The sequence below is a fragment of the Pelmatolapia mariae genome, linkage group LG12, assembly GCF_036321145.2.
Source record: "Pelmatolapia mariae isolate MD_Pm_ZW linkage group LG12, Pm_UMD_F_2, whole genome shotgun sequence".
NCBI lineage: Eukaryota > Metazoa > Chordata > Actinopteri > Cichliformes > Cichlidae > Pelmatolapia > Pelmatolapia mariae.
Genome location: NC_086237.1, coordinates 36,359,211 through 36,376,330, shown reverse-complemented (window position 1 = coordinate 36,376,330; position 17,120 = coordinate 36,359,211). Strand labels below are relative to the sequence as shown.

Below are 17,120 nucleotides of genomic sequence, written 5' to 3'. Positions count from 1 at the left end.
ATAACATTTTTAGGTTGTCTCAGGTACTTATATACTACGTTTAACCCGAGTAGCGAAAGTCCGCGGTGATCTGAAAATGATGTGCCGGGAGTTGTGCCGTTCTCGGCGGCTTCAGTGACCGTCGAGCTCCCGGCTAGCTATCGAGCTGGTGGGTAACAGACGTCTCCGAAAACGTCGAAGCACTTTTCCAAATATGCGATATCTTGATAAACCGAGCAGATATTTGATGTTTACACAGCTACTTTCTCGCCTGAAAATATGTTAAAAGTTTATTTTGTGACCCAGAAAAATTAATAAGAGTAATTTTAAAACGTAGTACCGACCGCCATTACCGGAAACTAGAGTTTGGCTGGGCCGCGCTATGAATTCTGGGATATGGTGGGCAAAGAAGGATACATCAGACCCATCCTCAAATTCGGAGAAAATGAGGACCCATTTGTCGGCTGCATTCGGAGCAGCCTATGAATTTGGACAGCCTTCGGCGCGTCGCTGTGACGTAATCGGTCTACAAATGCGGCCTCAGGAGGATGCAGCCCATGAATTTGGACACGACCATTTATTTTTAATGCATGTTTTCAGATTAATTCATTGAGGCTGCTGTGCCATTTGGAGTAAAAGTGAATATAATGTATACAGCATATCTTGTCACTGGAAATGGTTTGCACTGTTCATATCTTGACCAAGATGGCGGCGCGTGAACAACGCAAGGCTCAGTGTCTCTCCAGAATCTGCTATTTAGCGGTTTTCTATCTACTTTTAACCGGATTATTCATCCAGAATTGCTGTGCATTGCTGACCTACAGCAGACAAGAGATTCTGGACATCTGGACTCATAACTCCAACAGTTTTATCGCCGATCTCCGACTCATCCCAGAGATCTCCAGAACACCGGAGGCTGCCCACTCTCCCCGGCCGGGCGGAAGTGCACGCAGACGGCGCCGAGAACGTAAACAAAGGCGAGGTAGGCGCGGAGGGCTACGGGCTAAGCTAAAGCTAACACCACATCGGCTGCCTTTACCCAGTATTTTCCTCGCCAATGTCCGTTCTCTGGCAAACAAAATGGATGAGATACGGCTCTCCATCACTAACAACAGACGGATTATGGACTCAAATGTCATGTTTTTCACCGAAACATGGTTGAACAACAGCTGCCCGGACAATGCTATCGAGTTAGCAGGACGCCACACACACCGAGCCGACAGGCTAGCAGATGACTCCGGCAAGACCAGAGGTGGAGGTTTGTGCATTTATATTAACAATGCTTGGTGCATGAACTCCACTACTACTGAGAGTCACTGCTCACCTAATGCGGAGTTTTTAATGGTCAAATGCAGACCTTATTATCTCCCCAGAGAGCTCACTTCAATCATACTCACTGCAGTATATATCCCCCCCCCCGACGCTAATGCTAGGTTGGCCATGAAAGAACTTTCTGCAGCCATTAACAAACACCAGAATAAACACCCCGAGGCTGCTTTTATTGTTGCTGGCGACTTCAACCACACCAACTTAAAGACAGTCCTCCCCAGATTCCACCAACATGTCTCCTGCCACACCAGAGGAGACAAGACTTTAGACCATGTTTATTCCAACTTGGCTGGAGCCTACAAAGCAACACCCCTCCCCCACATTGGACAATCGGACCATCTCTCCCTGTTCCTCACACCTAGGTATTTACCACTCATCCAACGTGTGAAACCTGCTGTGAGGACAATTAAAGTGTGGCCAGAGGGGACAGATGCAGTGCTCCAGGACAGATTTAAAAACACAGACTGGAATATGTTCACCAACACAGACCTGGACCAGTACGCCTCATCTGTACTGGATTACATCTCCGAAACCACAGACAGTGTCACCACCCAGAAACGGATCACCATGTACCCCAATCAGAAGCCTTGGATGAACCGGGATGTTCGTCTCCTCCTGTAGGCCCGCAACACTGCTTTTAGGTCAGGAGATGCACACGCCTACAGTACAGCCAGGGCTAATCTAAAGAAGGGCATCAAAAAAGCCAAACACCATTACAAAAAGAAGGTAGAAGAACACTTCTCCAACTCCAACCCCCGACGCATGTGGCAAGGACTCCAGACCATTACAGACTACAGGACCACCAAACCCTCCCCCGCATCCTCTGATGTCTCCTTCCTCAACGAGCTCAACAACTTTTATGCTCGTTTTGAGCGAGGAAACCCCACAACCACAACCATAACAGACATGACGCCAGACCACCAACCTCTGACTCTCTCCCCCACCGATGTAGGAGCGGTGCTGAGCAGGATCAATGTCCACAAGGCTGCAGGTCCTGATGGCATCCCCGGGCGTGTTCTCAGAGCGTGTTCTGGGGAGCTTGCAGGAGTGCTCACAGACATATTCAATCTGTCCTTGGCCCACACTGTGGTACCGGCCTGCTTCAAATCCACCTCCATCGTCCCGATACCCAAAAACTCCAACCCATCTAGCCTCAATGACTACCGCCCAGTAGCACTCACCCCCATCATCACTAAGTGCTTAGAGCAGCTGGTCTTAGCACACTTCAAATCCTGTCTCCCCCCCACCCTGGACCCCCACCAATTTGCATACCGCCAGAACAGGAGCACAGAGGATGCAGTCTCCATCGCACTGCACTCTGTCCTCTCACACCTGAACAACAACAACACCTACGCCGGAATGCTGTTTATAGACTTCAGTTCAGCATTCAATACAATCCACCCCTCACAACTCATCAGGAAACTGACAGACCTGGGCATCAGTTCCCTCATCTGCAAATGGTTACTGGACTTCCTGACCAACCGCCCCCAACATGTCCGACTGGATAACCGCTGCTCATCAACAATAACAATGAACTCCGGTGTACCACAAGGCTGTGTGATGAGCCCTTTCCTCTACTCCCTTTTCACCCACGACTGCAGACCTGCTGATGGTTCCAACACCATCATTAAGTTTGCAGATGACACCACGGTGATTGGCCTCATCAGCGACAACGATGAGACCGCCTACAGGGAGGAGGTGGATCGTCTGGCTGAGTGGTGCGACACAAACAACCTGCTGCTTAACACTGAGAAGACTAAGGAGCTTATCGTGGACTACAGGAGGAATGCTGACCCACATCCACCATCCACATTAAGGGGACGGCTGTGGAGCGTGTGAGCAGCTTCAAGTTCCTGGGAGTCCACATCTCCGAGGATCTCACCTGGACAACCAACTGCTAAAAGCTGGTCAAGAAGGCTCACCAGCGCCTCTTCTTCTTGAGAACTCTGAGGAAGAACCACCTGTCCTCAGACATCCTGGTGAACTTCTACCGCTGCACCATCGAGAGCATCCTGACCAACTGTATAACAGTCTGGTACGGGAACTTCTCTGCCTCGGACCGGAAGGCGTTGCAGAGGGTTGTGAAAACTGCCCAGCGCATCGCCGGAGCACCACTTCCTGCCATAAAGGACATCTACAGGAAGCGGTGTCTGAAAAGGGCTGGGAAAATCATCAGAGACCCCAGTCACCCATCACATGGACTCTTCACCCTCCTGCCCTCTGGGAGGCGCTACAGGAGCCTCCGGACTAAGACCACCAGGTACCGGAACAGCTTCTTCCCCACAGCTGTCAGACTCCTGAACTCTGCCTCCTGACATCTGACCCACGTTAAACTCATGGACTGAACATACACACACCCACAACCACTAGCACTTTACCACTACTGTATAGTTCTGTGTAAATAATCATTCTGTACATACGATAATTTTTAATCCTACAACTGTTTATAACTTACATAGTTCACATTTCTGTATAACTGTATATCTCAGATTTCTGTATAGTTTTTATTTAATATTTATATCCTGTTCATAGCCTGTACATAGCTTGTACTCACTACAGCCTGTACATTCTATTCTATTCTATATATTTATATTATTTATTGTAGTTATTGGTTAAAAAGCTTTATGTTGTGAAAAACTGAAATCTGGAAATTTGAATTCTTGTGCCTTATTTTGTTAATGTTTTTACATATTCTATTTGAAAATACTTAAATTTGTATATTTATTTATTTATTTATTTTTGTTTGTATGATAGCATTTTTTTAAGGTGAAAAATAAATCAGACATTACAACCAGTTACTCAGTACTTGATTAGTCTTTTCACCAACTACTTTACTCTTACTTGAGTAATTTTCTGGACGACTACTTTTCACTTTTAATTGAGTAACAATATTGTAAAGTAATGCTACTCTTACTTGAGTACAATTTTTGGATACTCGACCCACCTAAAATATTGTCATTGGCCTTATATGTGACTCTGTGCATCTACTGTGCAACCTAATATTGATACTGTGGTTTCTCACACATACTTTGTCGATGCATTGATCACAGCATAGCATTAGCTCAGCACTACTGAACTAAACTTTGTGGAGAACCAATTTCTCTCTACTAAACTTTTGCCCAGCTGTGTCTTGTTACATGTTTAATCCAAACCCTCTGCCTTTTCTTTATGGGTTAATGTTTGTCCCACATTTTCACTTCCTTTCACTGTATTTATCTTAAAAACCCTTAAAAACAGTAATCATATGTTATTGGTTATTTTGTTTTGTCTTTTTTGCACAGGGAGTGGTTCAGGTGCCTTGATGAGAGAATTTTTAATTGCTGTTTGAATCCAGTATGAGTCAACAACCTGACTGGATTCCTCCATCCTGATGACTGCTGCTGTGGTGAACTGCTGTGAATAATGGACCCAGACCATCCTCTGCACCTCCTACTGGACCTGCAGATAAACACTTCCTTCAACAACTGTTTCAGCTTCACTGACACAAAGATACAGAAAATCTACACCTCACACCACAATCCCTGTACTCAGTTTAGACATAAGCTCCTTATTGTGTCATATCAGGTTTCGATTGAATGAACACTTCATTTGTTTGTATTTTTTTTTGTTTCATTGGCTGCTGTAACACTGTAATGTCACAGCATCTGGCATAAATAAAGTATTTGCTGTCTGGTCAGGGATTCATTTAATGCATTTTTAAGAGCTCTACAATTTTTTTTCTCTTTTTAATTATTTTTGATTAAAATACTGGATGTGATTGACAACTTCAAGGCAGTAATACCTTAAACATGCGTTTGACCAGAATCTGATCCTGGATAGCTCTAACTACTTACAGGATGTCATCAGTTTACAGTAATACAGTAATCTTTAATTCAAGATTCAAAGTGTTTATTTTCATGTGTCCAAAGAAAAGAATAAGGTATTTCTCTGTGCAATGAAATTCTTTCTTTGCTGTCCACCCACAGATGCCGATTAATATGTGCAATAGAAATAGAACAGATGAAATACAAATATTACAAATAAATGAATGACGACAGAAAAAGAGACAAAATATGGAGATTTGAAACAGAGATGTGTGTGAAAGAGCTATAGCTTAATATGCCGGTTTAATATGTAAGATGACCTGATGTGCAAAAAAAATATTACTGTTCAAAAATGGGTCAATTGTTCAAAAGTCTGATGGCAGTGGGGAAGAAGGAGTTGTTGAGTCTGGATGTTCTGGATTTCACACTTCTGAACCTCCGCCCCGAGCGCAGAAGTGTGAACAGTCCATGTCAGGGCTGTGTGGGGTCTTTGAGGATGGAGGCAGCTCTCCTCTGGACTCTGCGATGGTAGATGCTCTGCAGAGAGGGCAGCAGAGCTCTGATGATCTTCTCCGCAGTTGTTATCACTCTCTGCAGGTGTTTGCGGTCCATGGCAGTAGTGCTGCCGTACCATGCAGTGATGCAGCTGGTCAGTGAGCTCTCCACAATGCAGCTGTAGAAGCTGCTGAGGATCTTGGCTGACATACCAAATTTCCTCAGCCTCCTCAAGAAATACAGCCGCTGCTGAGCCTTCTTGACCAGTTGTGTGGTGTTCAGTGTCCAGATGAGGTCCTCAGAGATGTAAACGCTCCTCAATGTCCTCGCCGTGAGGCTTGCAGAGTTCCAGCCAATCTGTGCATTCAAAACAGTCTCTCAGGCTCTCACTGTATTCCTCAGACCACACCCTTATCACCTTCTTCGTAGTAAAAGCAGATAGTAGTGTGTTTGGTGATTAACTAAAACACCATAACAACAGGTGAGCTCTTTAAAAGAACTTTCTTGAAGGACTGTAAGGTACAAGCTGTAAAAACGTTACATTTGTTGAGTGTAGAAACTTTCCTGAACTGTAATTTGTTCACTCAGAGATCCTGTGTCCGTGAGTTCTAACTACTTACAGGATGTAGTGAGTTTACAGTAAGATTATAGTCACTTTAATGGAATCTGGTGAAATTAAATGTACTTGACTGGTATACATTCAGTTGATAAAAAGGATATTTTCCTTAACATTTAATTTGTATAAATAAACTTTTGATTTTATATTTTTCAGCTGCATTTTAATCAAAACTGGGTTTTTTTTTAGGGGAGGGAATGAGAGCAGGGGTCTGGCAGGTCGGCAATCACAATGTTGAATCCAAATTTATGACCTTGGCAGCAACACTAACAGCGTCCTCTGGTGGACACAAATAATATGTTCGTCTTTCAGCTCAACACGTGACTGTGACCCAAAATAAGTTCTGACACTGCTGAACTGAGCTGAGACGCCATTACAGGGAGTCGTATCTCTGCTGCAAAACACACGTTTGGAGGATTTTAATCAGAGAGTTCAAGAGACACTAATTTGGTGAGTTAAAAATACTTGAAGATCAAATGGCTGAGAGAGCTCTTCTTGAAAATTACCTGAGCTGCCATGTGTGTTCAGAGACTTTCAGTGATCCTGTGTCTCTGAGCTGCAACCACAGCTTCTGTTCAAGCTGCCTGCAACAATTCTGGGAACAAACTAAAAACAAAAACTGTCCCATTTGTAAAAGAAAATCTTCAAAGGATCATTCTCATGTGAACTTTACACTGAAAGAACTTGCTGATTTGTTTGCTGGGAGACAGAAATCTGGATCATCTGAGACACAAAAAGGAGAGAAGAAATTAACAGTGGTGTGCAGCAAACATGAGGAAGTGCCTAAACTGTTCTGTGTGGACGAGCAGAGAGCTGTGTGTACTGTGTGTGAGTTTTCTCTCCACCAGAGTCACAAAGTGGTTCCTGTAGAAGAAGCAGTCAGTGACCTGAAGGAGCAGCTGAAATCTGACTTAAAGTCTCTGCAGGACAAGAGGAACAAATACAAACAAGTGGAGGAAACATACAATGAAATGATTCAACACTCCAAGAAGCAGCTGTTGTCCACAGAGAGGCAGATCAGAGCAGAGTTCAACAAGCTCCAGCAGTTCCTGAAAGAGGAAGAGGAGTCCAGACTGGCAGCTCTGAGGGAGGAAGAGGAGCAGAAGGGGAGGACTATCAGCAGAGAGATGAAGATGATTGAGGAGCAGATCTCCTCTCTGTCAGACAGCATCTGTGCTGTTGAAGAAGAGCTGCAGAAACACAGCGTGCCATTCCTCAGCAGTTATAAAGACACTCAGAGCAGAGCCAGAGCCCAGAGCTCAGTGTCAGATCCACAGCTGGTCTCAGGAGCACTGATAGATGTGGCCAAACACCTGGGCAACCTGTCCTTCAGAGTGTGGGAGAAGATGAAGGAGAAGGTCCACTTCAGTCCTGTCATTCTGGACCCAAACACTGCAAGTGGCTGTCTCTATCTGTCTGATGATCTGACCAGTGTGAGACGTGGAGACACAGAGCAACATCTTCCTGATAATCCAGAGAGAAACACTTTGTATCCCACTGTTTTTGGCTCTGAGGGCTTCAGCTCAGGGAAACACAGCTGGGAGGTGGAGGTGGGAGACCATCCTGACTGGATTGTAGGTTTAAGTAAAGAGTCAGTTGACAGAAAGGGAAAGCGTTTTGCTACACCACAAAATGGAATCTGGTGTTTAAAGCATGAGAGTGGAAAATATAATAATTGTGTTGGTCAGACTGTGAAAGTGAAGAAGAGTCTCCAGAGGATCAGAGTCCAGCTGGACTATGACAGAGGGAAGGTGTCCTTCTATGACCCTGAAGACATGACTCACATCTGCACTCACAGAGCCACTTTCACTGCCAAACTCTTCCCATTTTTTGGTATTGGAAATGCCAAAACCTCTGACATGAAAATTTGTCAGACTGAGATTTCTCTGAAAACTGCACTGATCTCGCTGTGAATTATTTTGGTTTTCTCTTCTCTTGTTTCAAATGTTCTTGCTTTTGTTACAACTCGTTTTGTTGTGATTTGTTGTTTTTAGTTTTTTTCCAATTTAGGCATCACCTGCAGCAATTTATGCAATGAGATATACATTATTTTTAAAGCACAGAGAGCATGTGTACTTTAATGGTTTCAAAATGATAAATAGACTTGACCTAACGTCTTCTTTTAATTCTTAACTTTGAGTAATTGATTTTTTTTTCATTTAAATGTTTTTCTTATAGCATGTTCTCCATTACGTTGAAAAATAAAACGAACTGTGTACATTGGTGTAATAGTTCAGCTATATTTTTCTGTGTCATGTGTGTCATCAAACAGAATGATGATTTATTAGAGGCATCAGTGCCATTTTTGTCCTCACTGTGCAGCCCTGATGTTGTTGGTCAGACTGTGACAGTGAAGAAGAGTCTCCAGAGGATCAGAGTCCAGCTGGACTATGACAGGGGGGAGGTGTCCTTCTATGACCCTGAAGACATGAGTCACATCTACACTCACAGAGACACTTTCACTGAGAAACTCTTCCCATATTTCAGTATTGGAGAGGCAGGAGACGCCAAAACCTCTGATATCAAAATCTGTCAAACTGAGATTTGATTGTAAAGTGATTCTTTATTTTAACTGTTTTTTTCAGTACAGCAGCAGGTTAATTTTAGGGAAATTATTAATCACACTGTCTAACTTCATTATCAGGTTTTATTTCATTTTGTTAATCTAGTGGAACTATTAGCAATTCAATGAAACCAAAGCAACTTTTTCATGTGAAAATCTTGTGACCCACTCGAGTTTCTGTAAGAAACTTTTACATTTTTTTCTTGTTTCTTTTAAATTAATATTTTCAGAATATTTCTCATCTTGTTCATGTAAATATTTTTGATAGTTTTAAAATCTGAATGAGGATGATTTCTTTGCTTTTCAAAGTTGTTGCGTGTGAACAGCAAACTGTGACACTTCTTAAAAGAAGGATTAATGATTAAACATCAGCAAGAGTCAACTTTACAACTAAGATTTAAATTTCCTGATTATCAGCATCTTGTTTTCAGTTAAATAACATTTGAAAGTAACACGTCTTCTTTAAAGTTTCCCAAATTCAAAGAAATGACTTCTAAGTTGTGACGCCGTCTCATCAGTGTAACTACACTTGATTGATTTAATTAAAAATGTTATTTCTTGTGTTGTTTTTAACCTTAATCAGAAGCTGACATCTCTCACAGTTTGAAACATTTCTGGATCTTCTCATGTTTCATAATTAGCTTTTAATTTGATTTTCAAACTTCACTCTCAGTCTCAGTGTTTCAATGAATCACCTTTGATTTGTACTTCAATGTCATTCTTTAACTGCTCTCTTTGATTATTGAGATCACAAAATGTTTCTGTGAAGTGAAATAAATAAATTCAGTGATTCTGTTGTTGTGTTTGACGTAGATGTTTATTTTTAATGCACCTTTTCAGATTAATTCATTGCGTGTCGTGCCATCAGTGCCAGCTGCAGGGTTGCCAACCCCTGATCTATTGCTTTCCTCACATCAAGAAGCTGTCAATCAAAATCAATACAGCTCTTCCTGCATCTGGAGCTCGTGAAAGACTGTGTGAGACTCCTGTTCACTGCTGAACAGTTACAGCTTCACAGCAAGAACCTTGAGAGCAAACTGCTCCTGAAGCTCTACCATGACCTTCCTGTGTGAAATAGAGTGAAGAAATAGTGCATTGTTGATAAATATGCAGAAATTGATGCACACCCATACAACTTATGGTAAAGTGAGCTACCTTGTATGTACATATGTTGAAGTTGCCTCGTTCTAACGTTTTTTTCTGAGGCTGCTGTGCCATTTGGAGTAAAAGTGAATATAATGTATACAGCACATCTTGTCACTGGAAATGGTTTGCACTGTTCATATATTTATATTATTTATTGTAGTTATTGGTTAAAAAGCTTTATGTTGTGAAAAACTGAAATCTTGAAATTCGAATTCTTGTACCTTATTTTGTTAATGTTTTTACATATTCTATTTGAAAATACTTAAATTTGTATATTCATTTATTTATTTATTTTTGTTTGTATGATAGCATTTTTTTAAGGTGAAAAATAAATCAGACATTACAACCAGTTACTCAGTACTTGATTAGTCTTTTCACCAACTGCTTTACTCTTACTTGAGTAATTTTCTGGACGACTACTTTTCACTTTTACTTGAGTAATAATATTGTAAAGTAATGCTACTCTTACTTGAGTACAATTTTTGGATACTCGACCCACCTAAAATATTGTCATTGGCCTTATATGTGACTCTGTGACTCTACTGTGCAACCTAATATTGATACGGTGGTTTCTCACACATACTTTGTCGATGCATTGATCACAGCATAGCATTAGCTCAGCACTACTGAACTAAACTTTGTGGAGAACCAATTTCTCTCTACTAAACTTTTGCCCAGCTGTGTCTTGTTTCATGTTTAATCCAAACCCTCTGCCTTTTCTTTATGGGTTAATGTTTATCCCACATTTTCACCTTCTTTCACTGTATTTATCTTAAAAACCCTTAAAAACAGTAATCATATGTTATTGGTTATTTTGTTTTGTCTTTTTTGCACACTGAGTGGTTCAGGTGCCTTGATGAGAGAATTTTTAATTGCTGTTTGAATCCAGTTTGAGTCACAACCTGATTGGATTCCTCCATCCTGATGACTGCTGCTGTGGTGAACTGCTGTGGATAATGGACCCTAACCATTTCTCTGTGCAATGAAATTCTTTCTTTGCTGTCCACCCACAGATGCCTATTAATATGTACAATAGAAATAGGATAGATAAAATACAAATATTACAAATAAATGAATGAAGACAGAAAAGGAGACAAAATATGGAGATTTGAAAAAGAGATGTGTGCAAAAGAGCTATAGCTTAATGTGCCAGTTTAATATGTAAGATGACCTGACGTGCAACAAAGATTTATTATTACTGTTCAAAAATGGGTCAGTTGTTCAAGAGTCTGATGGCAGTGGGGAAGAAGGAGTTGTTGAGTCTGGATGTTCTGGATTTCACACTTCTGAACCTCCGCCCCGAGCGCAGAAGTGTAAACAGTCCATGTCAGGGCTGTGTGGGGTCTTTGAGGATGGAGGCAGCTCTCCTCTGGACTCTGCGATGGTAGATGCTCTGCAGAGAGGACAGCGGAGCTCTGATGATCTTCTCCACAGTTGTTATCACTCTCTGCAGGTGTTTGCGGTCCATGGCAGTAGTGCTGCCGTACCATGCAGTGATGCAGCTGGTCAGTGAGCTCTCCACAATGCAGCTGTAGAAGCTGCTGAGGATCTTGGCTGACATACCAAATTTCCTCAGCCTCCCCAAGAAATACAGCCGCTGCTGAGCCTTCTTGACCAGCTGTGTGGTGTTCAGTGTCCAGATGAGGTCCTCAGAGATGTAGACGCTCATCAATGTCCTCACCATGAAGCTTGCAGAGTTCCAGCCAATCTGTGCATTCAAAACAGTCTCTCAGGCTCTCACTGTATTCCTCAGACCACACCCTTATCACCTTCTTCGTAGTAAAATCAGATAGCAGTGTGTTTGGTGATTAACTAAAACACCATAACAACAGGTGAGCTCTTTAAAAGAACTTTCTTGAAGGACTGTAAGGTACAAGCTGTAAAAACGTTACATTTGTTGAGTGTAGAAACTTTCCTGAACTGTAATTTGTTCACTCAGAGATCCTGTGTCCGTGAGTTCTAACTACTTACAGGATGTAGTGAGTTTACAGTAAGATTATAGTCACTTTAATGGAATCTGGTGAAATTAAATGTACTTGACTTGTATACATTCAGTTGATAAAAAGGATATTTTTTAGAGCAGGGGTCTGGCAGGTCGGCAATCACAATGTTGAATCCAAATTTATGACCTTGGCAGCAACACTAACAGCGTCCTCTGGTGGACACAAGTAATATGTTCGTCTTTCAGCTCAACATGTGACTGTGACCCAAAATAAGTTCTGACACTGCTGAACTGAGCTGAGACGCCATTACAGGGAGTCAGATCTCTGCTGCAAAACACACGTTTGGAGGATTTATATCAGAGAGTTCAAGAGACACTAATTTGGTGAGTTAAAAATACTTGAAGATCAAATGGCTGAGAAACTTGCACTTGTCGAAAATTACCTGAGCTGCCATGTGTGTTCAGAGACTTTCAGAGATCCTGTGTCTCTGAGCTGCAACCACAGCTTCTGTTCAAGCTGCCTGCAGAAATTCTGGGAACAAACTAAAAACAAAAACTGTCCCATTTGTAAAAGAAAATCTTCAAAGGATGATCCTATTGTGAACTTTACTCTGAAAGAACTTGCTGATTTGTTTGCTGGAAGACAGAAATCTGGATCATCCGAGACAGAAAGAGGGGAGAAGAAACTGACAGTGGTGTGCAGTAAACATGAGGAAGTGCCACAACTATTTTGTGTGGACGAGCAGAGAGCTGTGTGTACTGTGTGTGAGTTTTCTCTCCACCAGAGTCACAAAGTGGTTCCTGTAGAAGAAGCAGTCAGTGACCTGAAGGAGCAGCTGAAATCTGACTTAAAGTCTCTGCAGGACAAGAGGAACAAATACAAACAAGTGGAGGAAACATACAATGAAATGAGTGAACACATGAAGAAGCAGCTGTTGTCCACAGAGAGGCAGATCAGAGCAGAGTTCAACAAGCTCCAGCAGTTCTTGAAAGAGGAAGAGGAGTCCAGACTGGCAGCTCTGAGGGAGGAAGAGGAGCAGAAGGGGAGGACTATCAGCAGAGAGATGAAGATGATTGAGGAGCAGATCTCCTCTCTGTCAGACAGCATCTGTGCTGTTGAAGAAGAGCTGCAGAAACACAGCGTGCCATTCCTCAGCAGTTATAAAGACACTCAGAGCAGAGCCAGAGCCCAGAGCTCAGTGTCAGATCCACAGCTGGTCTCAGGAGCACTGATAGATGTGGCCAAACACCTGGGCAACCTGTCCTTCAGAGTGTGGGAGAAGATGAAGGAGAAGGTCCACTTCAGTCCTGTCATTCTGGACCCAAACACTGCAAGTGGCTGGCTCTATCTGTCTGATGATCTGACCAGTGTGAGATGTGGAGACACAAAGCAGCAGCTTCCTGATAATCCAGAGAGAAACAAAAATTATCCCAATGTTTTTGGCTCTGAGGGTTTCAGTTCAGGGAAACACAGCTGGGAGGTGGAGGTGGGAGACCATCCTGAGTGGCTTTTGGGTTTAAGTAAAGAGTCAGTAGAGACGAAGGGAAAGCGTTTTGCAACACCAAAAAATGGAATCTGGTGTTTACAGCATCACAGTGGAAAATACACTGATGTTGTTGGTCAGACTGTGACAGTGAAGAAGAGTCTCCAGAGGATCAGAGTCCAGCTGGACTATGACAGGGGGGAGGTGTCCTTCTATGACCCTGAAGACATGAGTCACATCTACACTCACAGAGACACTTTCACTGAGAAACTCTTCCCATATTTCAGTATCGGAAAGTCAGAAGACGCCAAAACCTCTGATATCAAAATCTGTCAAACTGAGATTTGATTGTAAAGTGATTTTTTTATTTTAACTGTTTTTTTCAGTACAGCAGCAGCTTAATTTTAGGGAAATTATTAATCACACTGTCTAACTTCATTATCAGGTTTTATTTCATTTTGTTGTTCTAGTGGAACTATTAGCAATTCAATGAAACCAAAGCAACTTTTTCATGTGAAAATCTTGTGACCCACTCGAGTTTCTGTAAGAAACTTTTACATTTTTTTCTTGTTTCTTTTAAATTAATATTTTCAGAATATTTCTCATCTTGTTCATGTAAATATTTTTGATAGTTTTAAAATCTGAATGATGATTTCTTTGCTTTTCAAAGTTGAGTGTGAACAGCAAACTGTGACACTTCCTAAAAGAAGGATTAATGATTAAACATCAGCAAGAGTCAACTTTACAACTACAAGATTTAAATTTCCTGATTATCAGCATCTTGTTTTCAGTTAAATAACATTTGAAAGTAACACGTCTTCTTTAAAGTTTCCCAAATTCAAAGAAATGACTTCTAAGTTCTGACGCTGTCTCATCAGTTTAACTACACTTGATTGATTTAATTAAAAATGTTATTTCTTGTGTTGTTTTTAACCTTAATCAGAAGCTGACATCTCTCACAGTTTGAAACATTTCTGGATCTTCTCATGTTTCATAATTAGGTTTTAATTTGATTTTCAAACTTCACTCTCAGTCTCAGTGTTTCAATGAATCACCTTCCTTTGATTTGTACTTCAATGTTATTCTTTAACTGCTCTCTTTGATTATTGAGATCACAAAATGTTTCTGTGAAGTGAAATAAATAAATTCAGTGATTCTGTTGTTGTTGTGTTTGACAGTAAATCAGCTTTTCAGACACAGTCATTAGTTCAGATTCATTTAACATGGAAACTCACTTTGATTGTTGTGTTTACATTTAACTGACTCCTTAGAATAAAATATTATTTGCTTCTATTAGTTTGTAAATATTCTTGTTGTGCTGAAGCTGTTTTATTCAAACAATCAGCAGATTTTATAAAATCAAGAATTTATTTTAAGCAGCTACATTTTAAATCTTTTTTTCAGACCAACATTCACATTTAACCCCAGACAGAAATCAAATGTGATCATTGATAAACTTTACATTCTCACAGCTAATCTGTATGTTTACAAACTCAGAAAATAGTTTGTATGAACAAAGCTGCAGAGATTTCAGATGAAGGTCCAGCTTTATAGAAGTGATGTTTTATTTGTATATTATATTTACGCACAAGATGGAGGCAAAGTTCATATTTCGTTCTCTAGTAAAAATGTTTACACTGTAAACATTTACACTTATCCCATTTTTAAATGTAAATCATTAAATGTTAGAAATGACTTCACTTAACAGATAAAGAGAACACTAAGACTGAGCCAAGTTCATCTGTAAATATTTTAAATAAACACATCAAATGTCTAATCACACTTTCACCTCAGGTCAGTGTCAGTCTGATCAGCTCAAATCCAGAATCCTGCTGCGATAAAGCAAATTGTCTTTTTATGATCCAATCAAACCAATTCTGCAGATGTGGTCGCTGTAGTGTCTGTAAGTTTGAGTCTTGTGTGTCTGCAACACCACACATTCAGAGGGAGAGAGGGCAGTAGAGGCCTCGACCAACACCCACAAAGCTCTCCTGCGGGGAAAGAATCTGGCCAAAACTCTACTGGTTAAAATGTCTCTGCTCTCTGGTGTCACTGTAGTGCAGAGGCTTCAGAACTAGAATCCTCTGGTTTAAAGATTTCTTCAACATTAAATAATCCAGTCACAGTTGTCTGAGTGTCTAGCATTCCTACAGATATGGGAGGCGCTGAGAACACTCTTCGTGTGAGAGAAAATCTCCTCACGCAAATATGTAGAGCCAAATACTGTCAATAATGCAATGTTCTTAAGACTTGTCAGGTAGTCGAGCTTTTTAGTTCAATCAGCTGCATTTCGATGTCTTCTGTGTCCAGCCAGTTAAAGAGAGACACATCCAGCTGCTCATTAAAGCTTTCTGACTTGATCAGAAAAGAAAACATTGGTCCACCTGAAAGTCCTGAAAACGCAGAGTGATTTCTGTCTTGAGTCTTCGGATGTATCCGTGTATTTCCGTGGTGCTGATGCTGCGCTGAGTGTGCAGCACCTGAAGCATTTGAAGTGTTGGAGTGTGGACGTTTCAACATTGCTTGAAAAAACTGCCAGCTGGTAACGTCTCTCACCGGGAGGCAAAGTGATTTTTATCCAATTACAAGTTGAATCTGGTAGTTGGGGTTGTTAGCTAAGATACTGTCATTAAGAAGCGGCACAACTAATATGTCTACTCGAGCTAATTTGCAATGTGCACCGCTGGCCTGGCCGTAGATATTTATTTTTAATGCATGTTTTCAGATTAATTCATTGAGGCTGCTGTGCCATTTGGAGTAAAAGTGAATATAATGTATACAGCACATCTTGTCACTGGAAATGGTTTGCACTGTTCATATATTTATATTATTTATTGTAGTTATTGGTTAAAAAGCTTTATGTTGTGAAAAACTGAAATCTGGAAATTCAAATTCTTGTGCCTTATTTTGTTAATGTTTTTACATATTCTATTTGAAAATACTAAAATTTGTATATTTATTTATTTTTGTTTGTATGATAGCATTTTTTTAAGGTGAAAAATAAATCAGACATTACAACCAGTTACTCAGTACTTGATTAGTCTTTTCACCAACTACTTTACTCTTACTTAAGTAATTTTTGGACGACTACTTTTCACTTTTAATTGAGTAACAATATTGTAAAGTAATGCTACTCTTACTTGAGTACAATTTTTGGATACTCGACCCACCTAAAATATTGTCATTGGCCTTATATGTGACTCTGTGCATCTACTGTGCAACCTAATATTGATACTGTGGTTTCTCACACATACTTTGTCGATGCATTGATCACAGCATAGCATTAGCTCAGCACTACTGAACTAAACTTTGTGGAGAACCAATTTCTCTCTACTAAACTTTTGCCCAGCTGTATCTTGTTTCATGTTTAATCCAAACCCTCTGCCTTTTCTTTATGGGTTAATGTTTGTCCCACATTTTCACCTTCTTTCACTGTATTTATCTTAAAAACACTTTAAAACAGTAATCATATGTTATTGGTTATTTTGTTTTGTCTTTTTTGCACACTGAGTGGTTCAGGTGCCTTGATGAGAGAATTTTTAATTGCTGTTTGAATCCAGTTTGAGTCACAACCTGATTGGATTCCTCCATCCTGATGACTGCTGCTGTGGTGAACTGCTGTGGATAATGGACCCAGACCATCCTCTGCATTTTTAAGAGCTCTACCGTTTTTTTCTCTTATTAATTATTTTTGATTAAAATACTGGATGTGATTGACAACTTCAAGGCAGTAATACCTTAAACATGCATTTGACCAGAATCT

The 17,120-nt window shown here is 40.8% G+C and overlaps 2 protein-coding genes across 2 annotated transcripts; both read left to right on the top strand.

Moving 5' to 3' along the window:
* Nucleotides 1-6,616: 6,616 nt before the first annotated feature.
* Nucleotides 6,617-9,017, top strand: LOC134639112 (nuclear factor 7, brain-like). Its single transcript, XM_063490162.1, has 2 exons — nt 6,617-7,919; nt 8,564-9,017. The coding sequence occupies exons 1-2, from the start codon at nt 6,699-6,701 to the stop codon at nt 8,768-8,770; spliced, it is 1,428 nt and encodes a 475-aa protein (XP_063346232.1). The 5' UTR covers nt 6,617-6,698; the 3' UTR covers nt 8,771-9,017.
* Nucleotides 9,018-12,266: 3,249 nt separating this feature from the next.
* LOC134639210 (E3 ubiquitin-protein ligase TRIM35-like) lies at nt 12,267-13,743 on the top strand. The gene has a single exon (XM_063490321.1). The coding sequence runs from the start codon at nt 12,284-12,286 to the stop codon at nt 13,703-13,705; it is 1,422 nt and encodes a 473-aa protein (XP_063346391.1). The 5' UTR covers nt 12,267-12,283; the 3' UTR covers nt 13,706-13,743.
* Nucleotides 13,744-17,120: the final 3,377 nt, after the last annotated feature.

Bases quoted from the DNA above. Each gene is read 5' to 3' on its own strand.
- LOC134639112 (XM_063490162.1), top strand. From the start codon at position 6,699: ATGGCTGAGAGAGCTCTTCTTGAAAATTACCTGAGCTGCCATGTGTGT. The intron at 7,920-8,563 runs GTGAAGAAGAGT...GTTGTTGGTCAG, and splicing joins GTGTTGGTCAGACTGTGAAA to ACTGTGACAGTGAAGAAGAG.
- LOC134639210 (XM_063490321.1), top strand. From the start codon at position 12,284: ATGGCTGAGAAACTTGCACTTGTCGAAAATTACCTGAGCTGCCATGTG.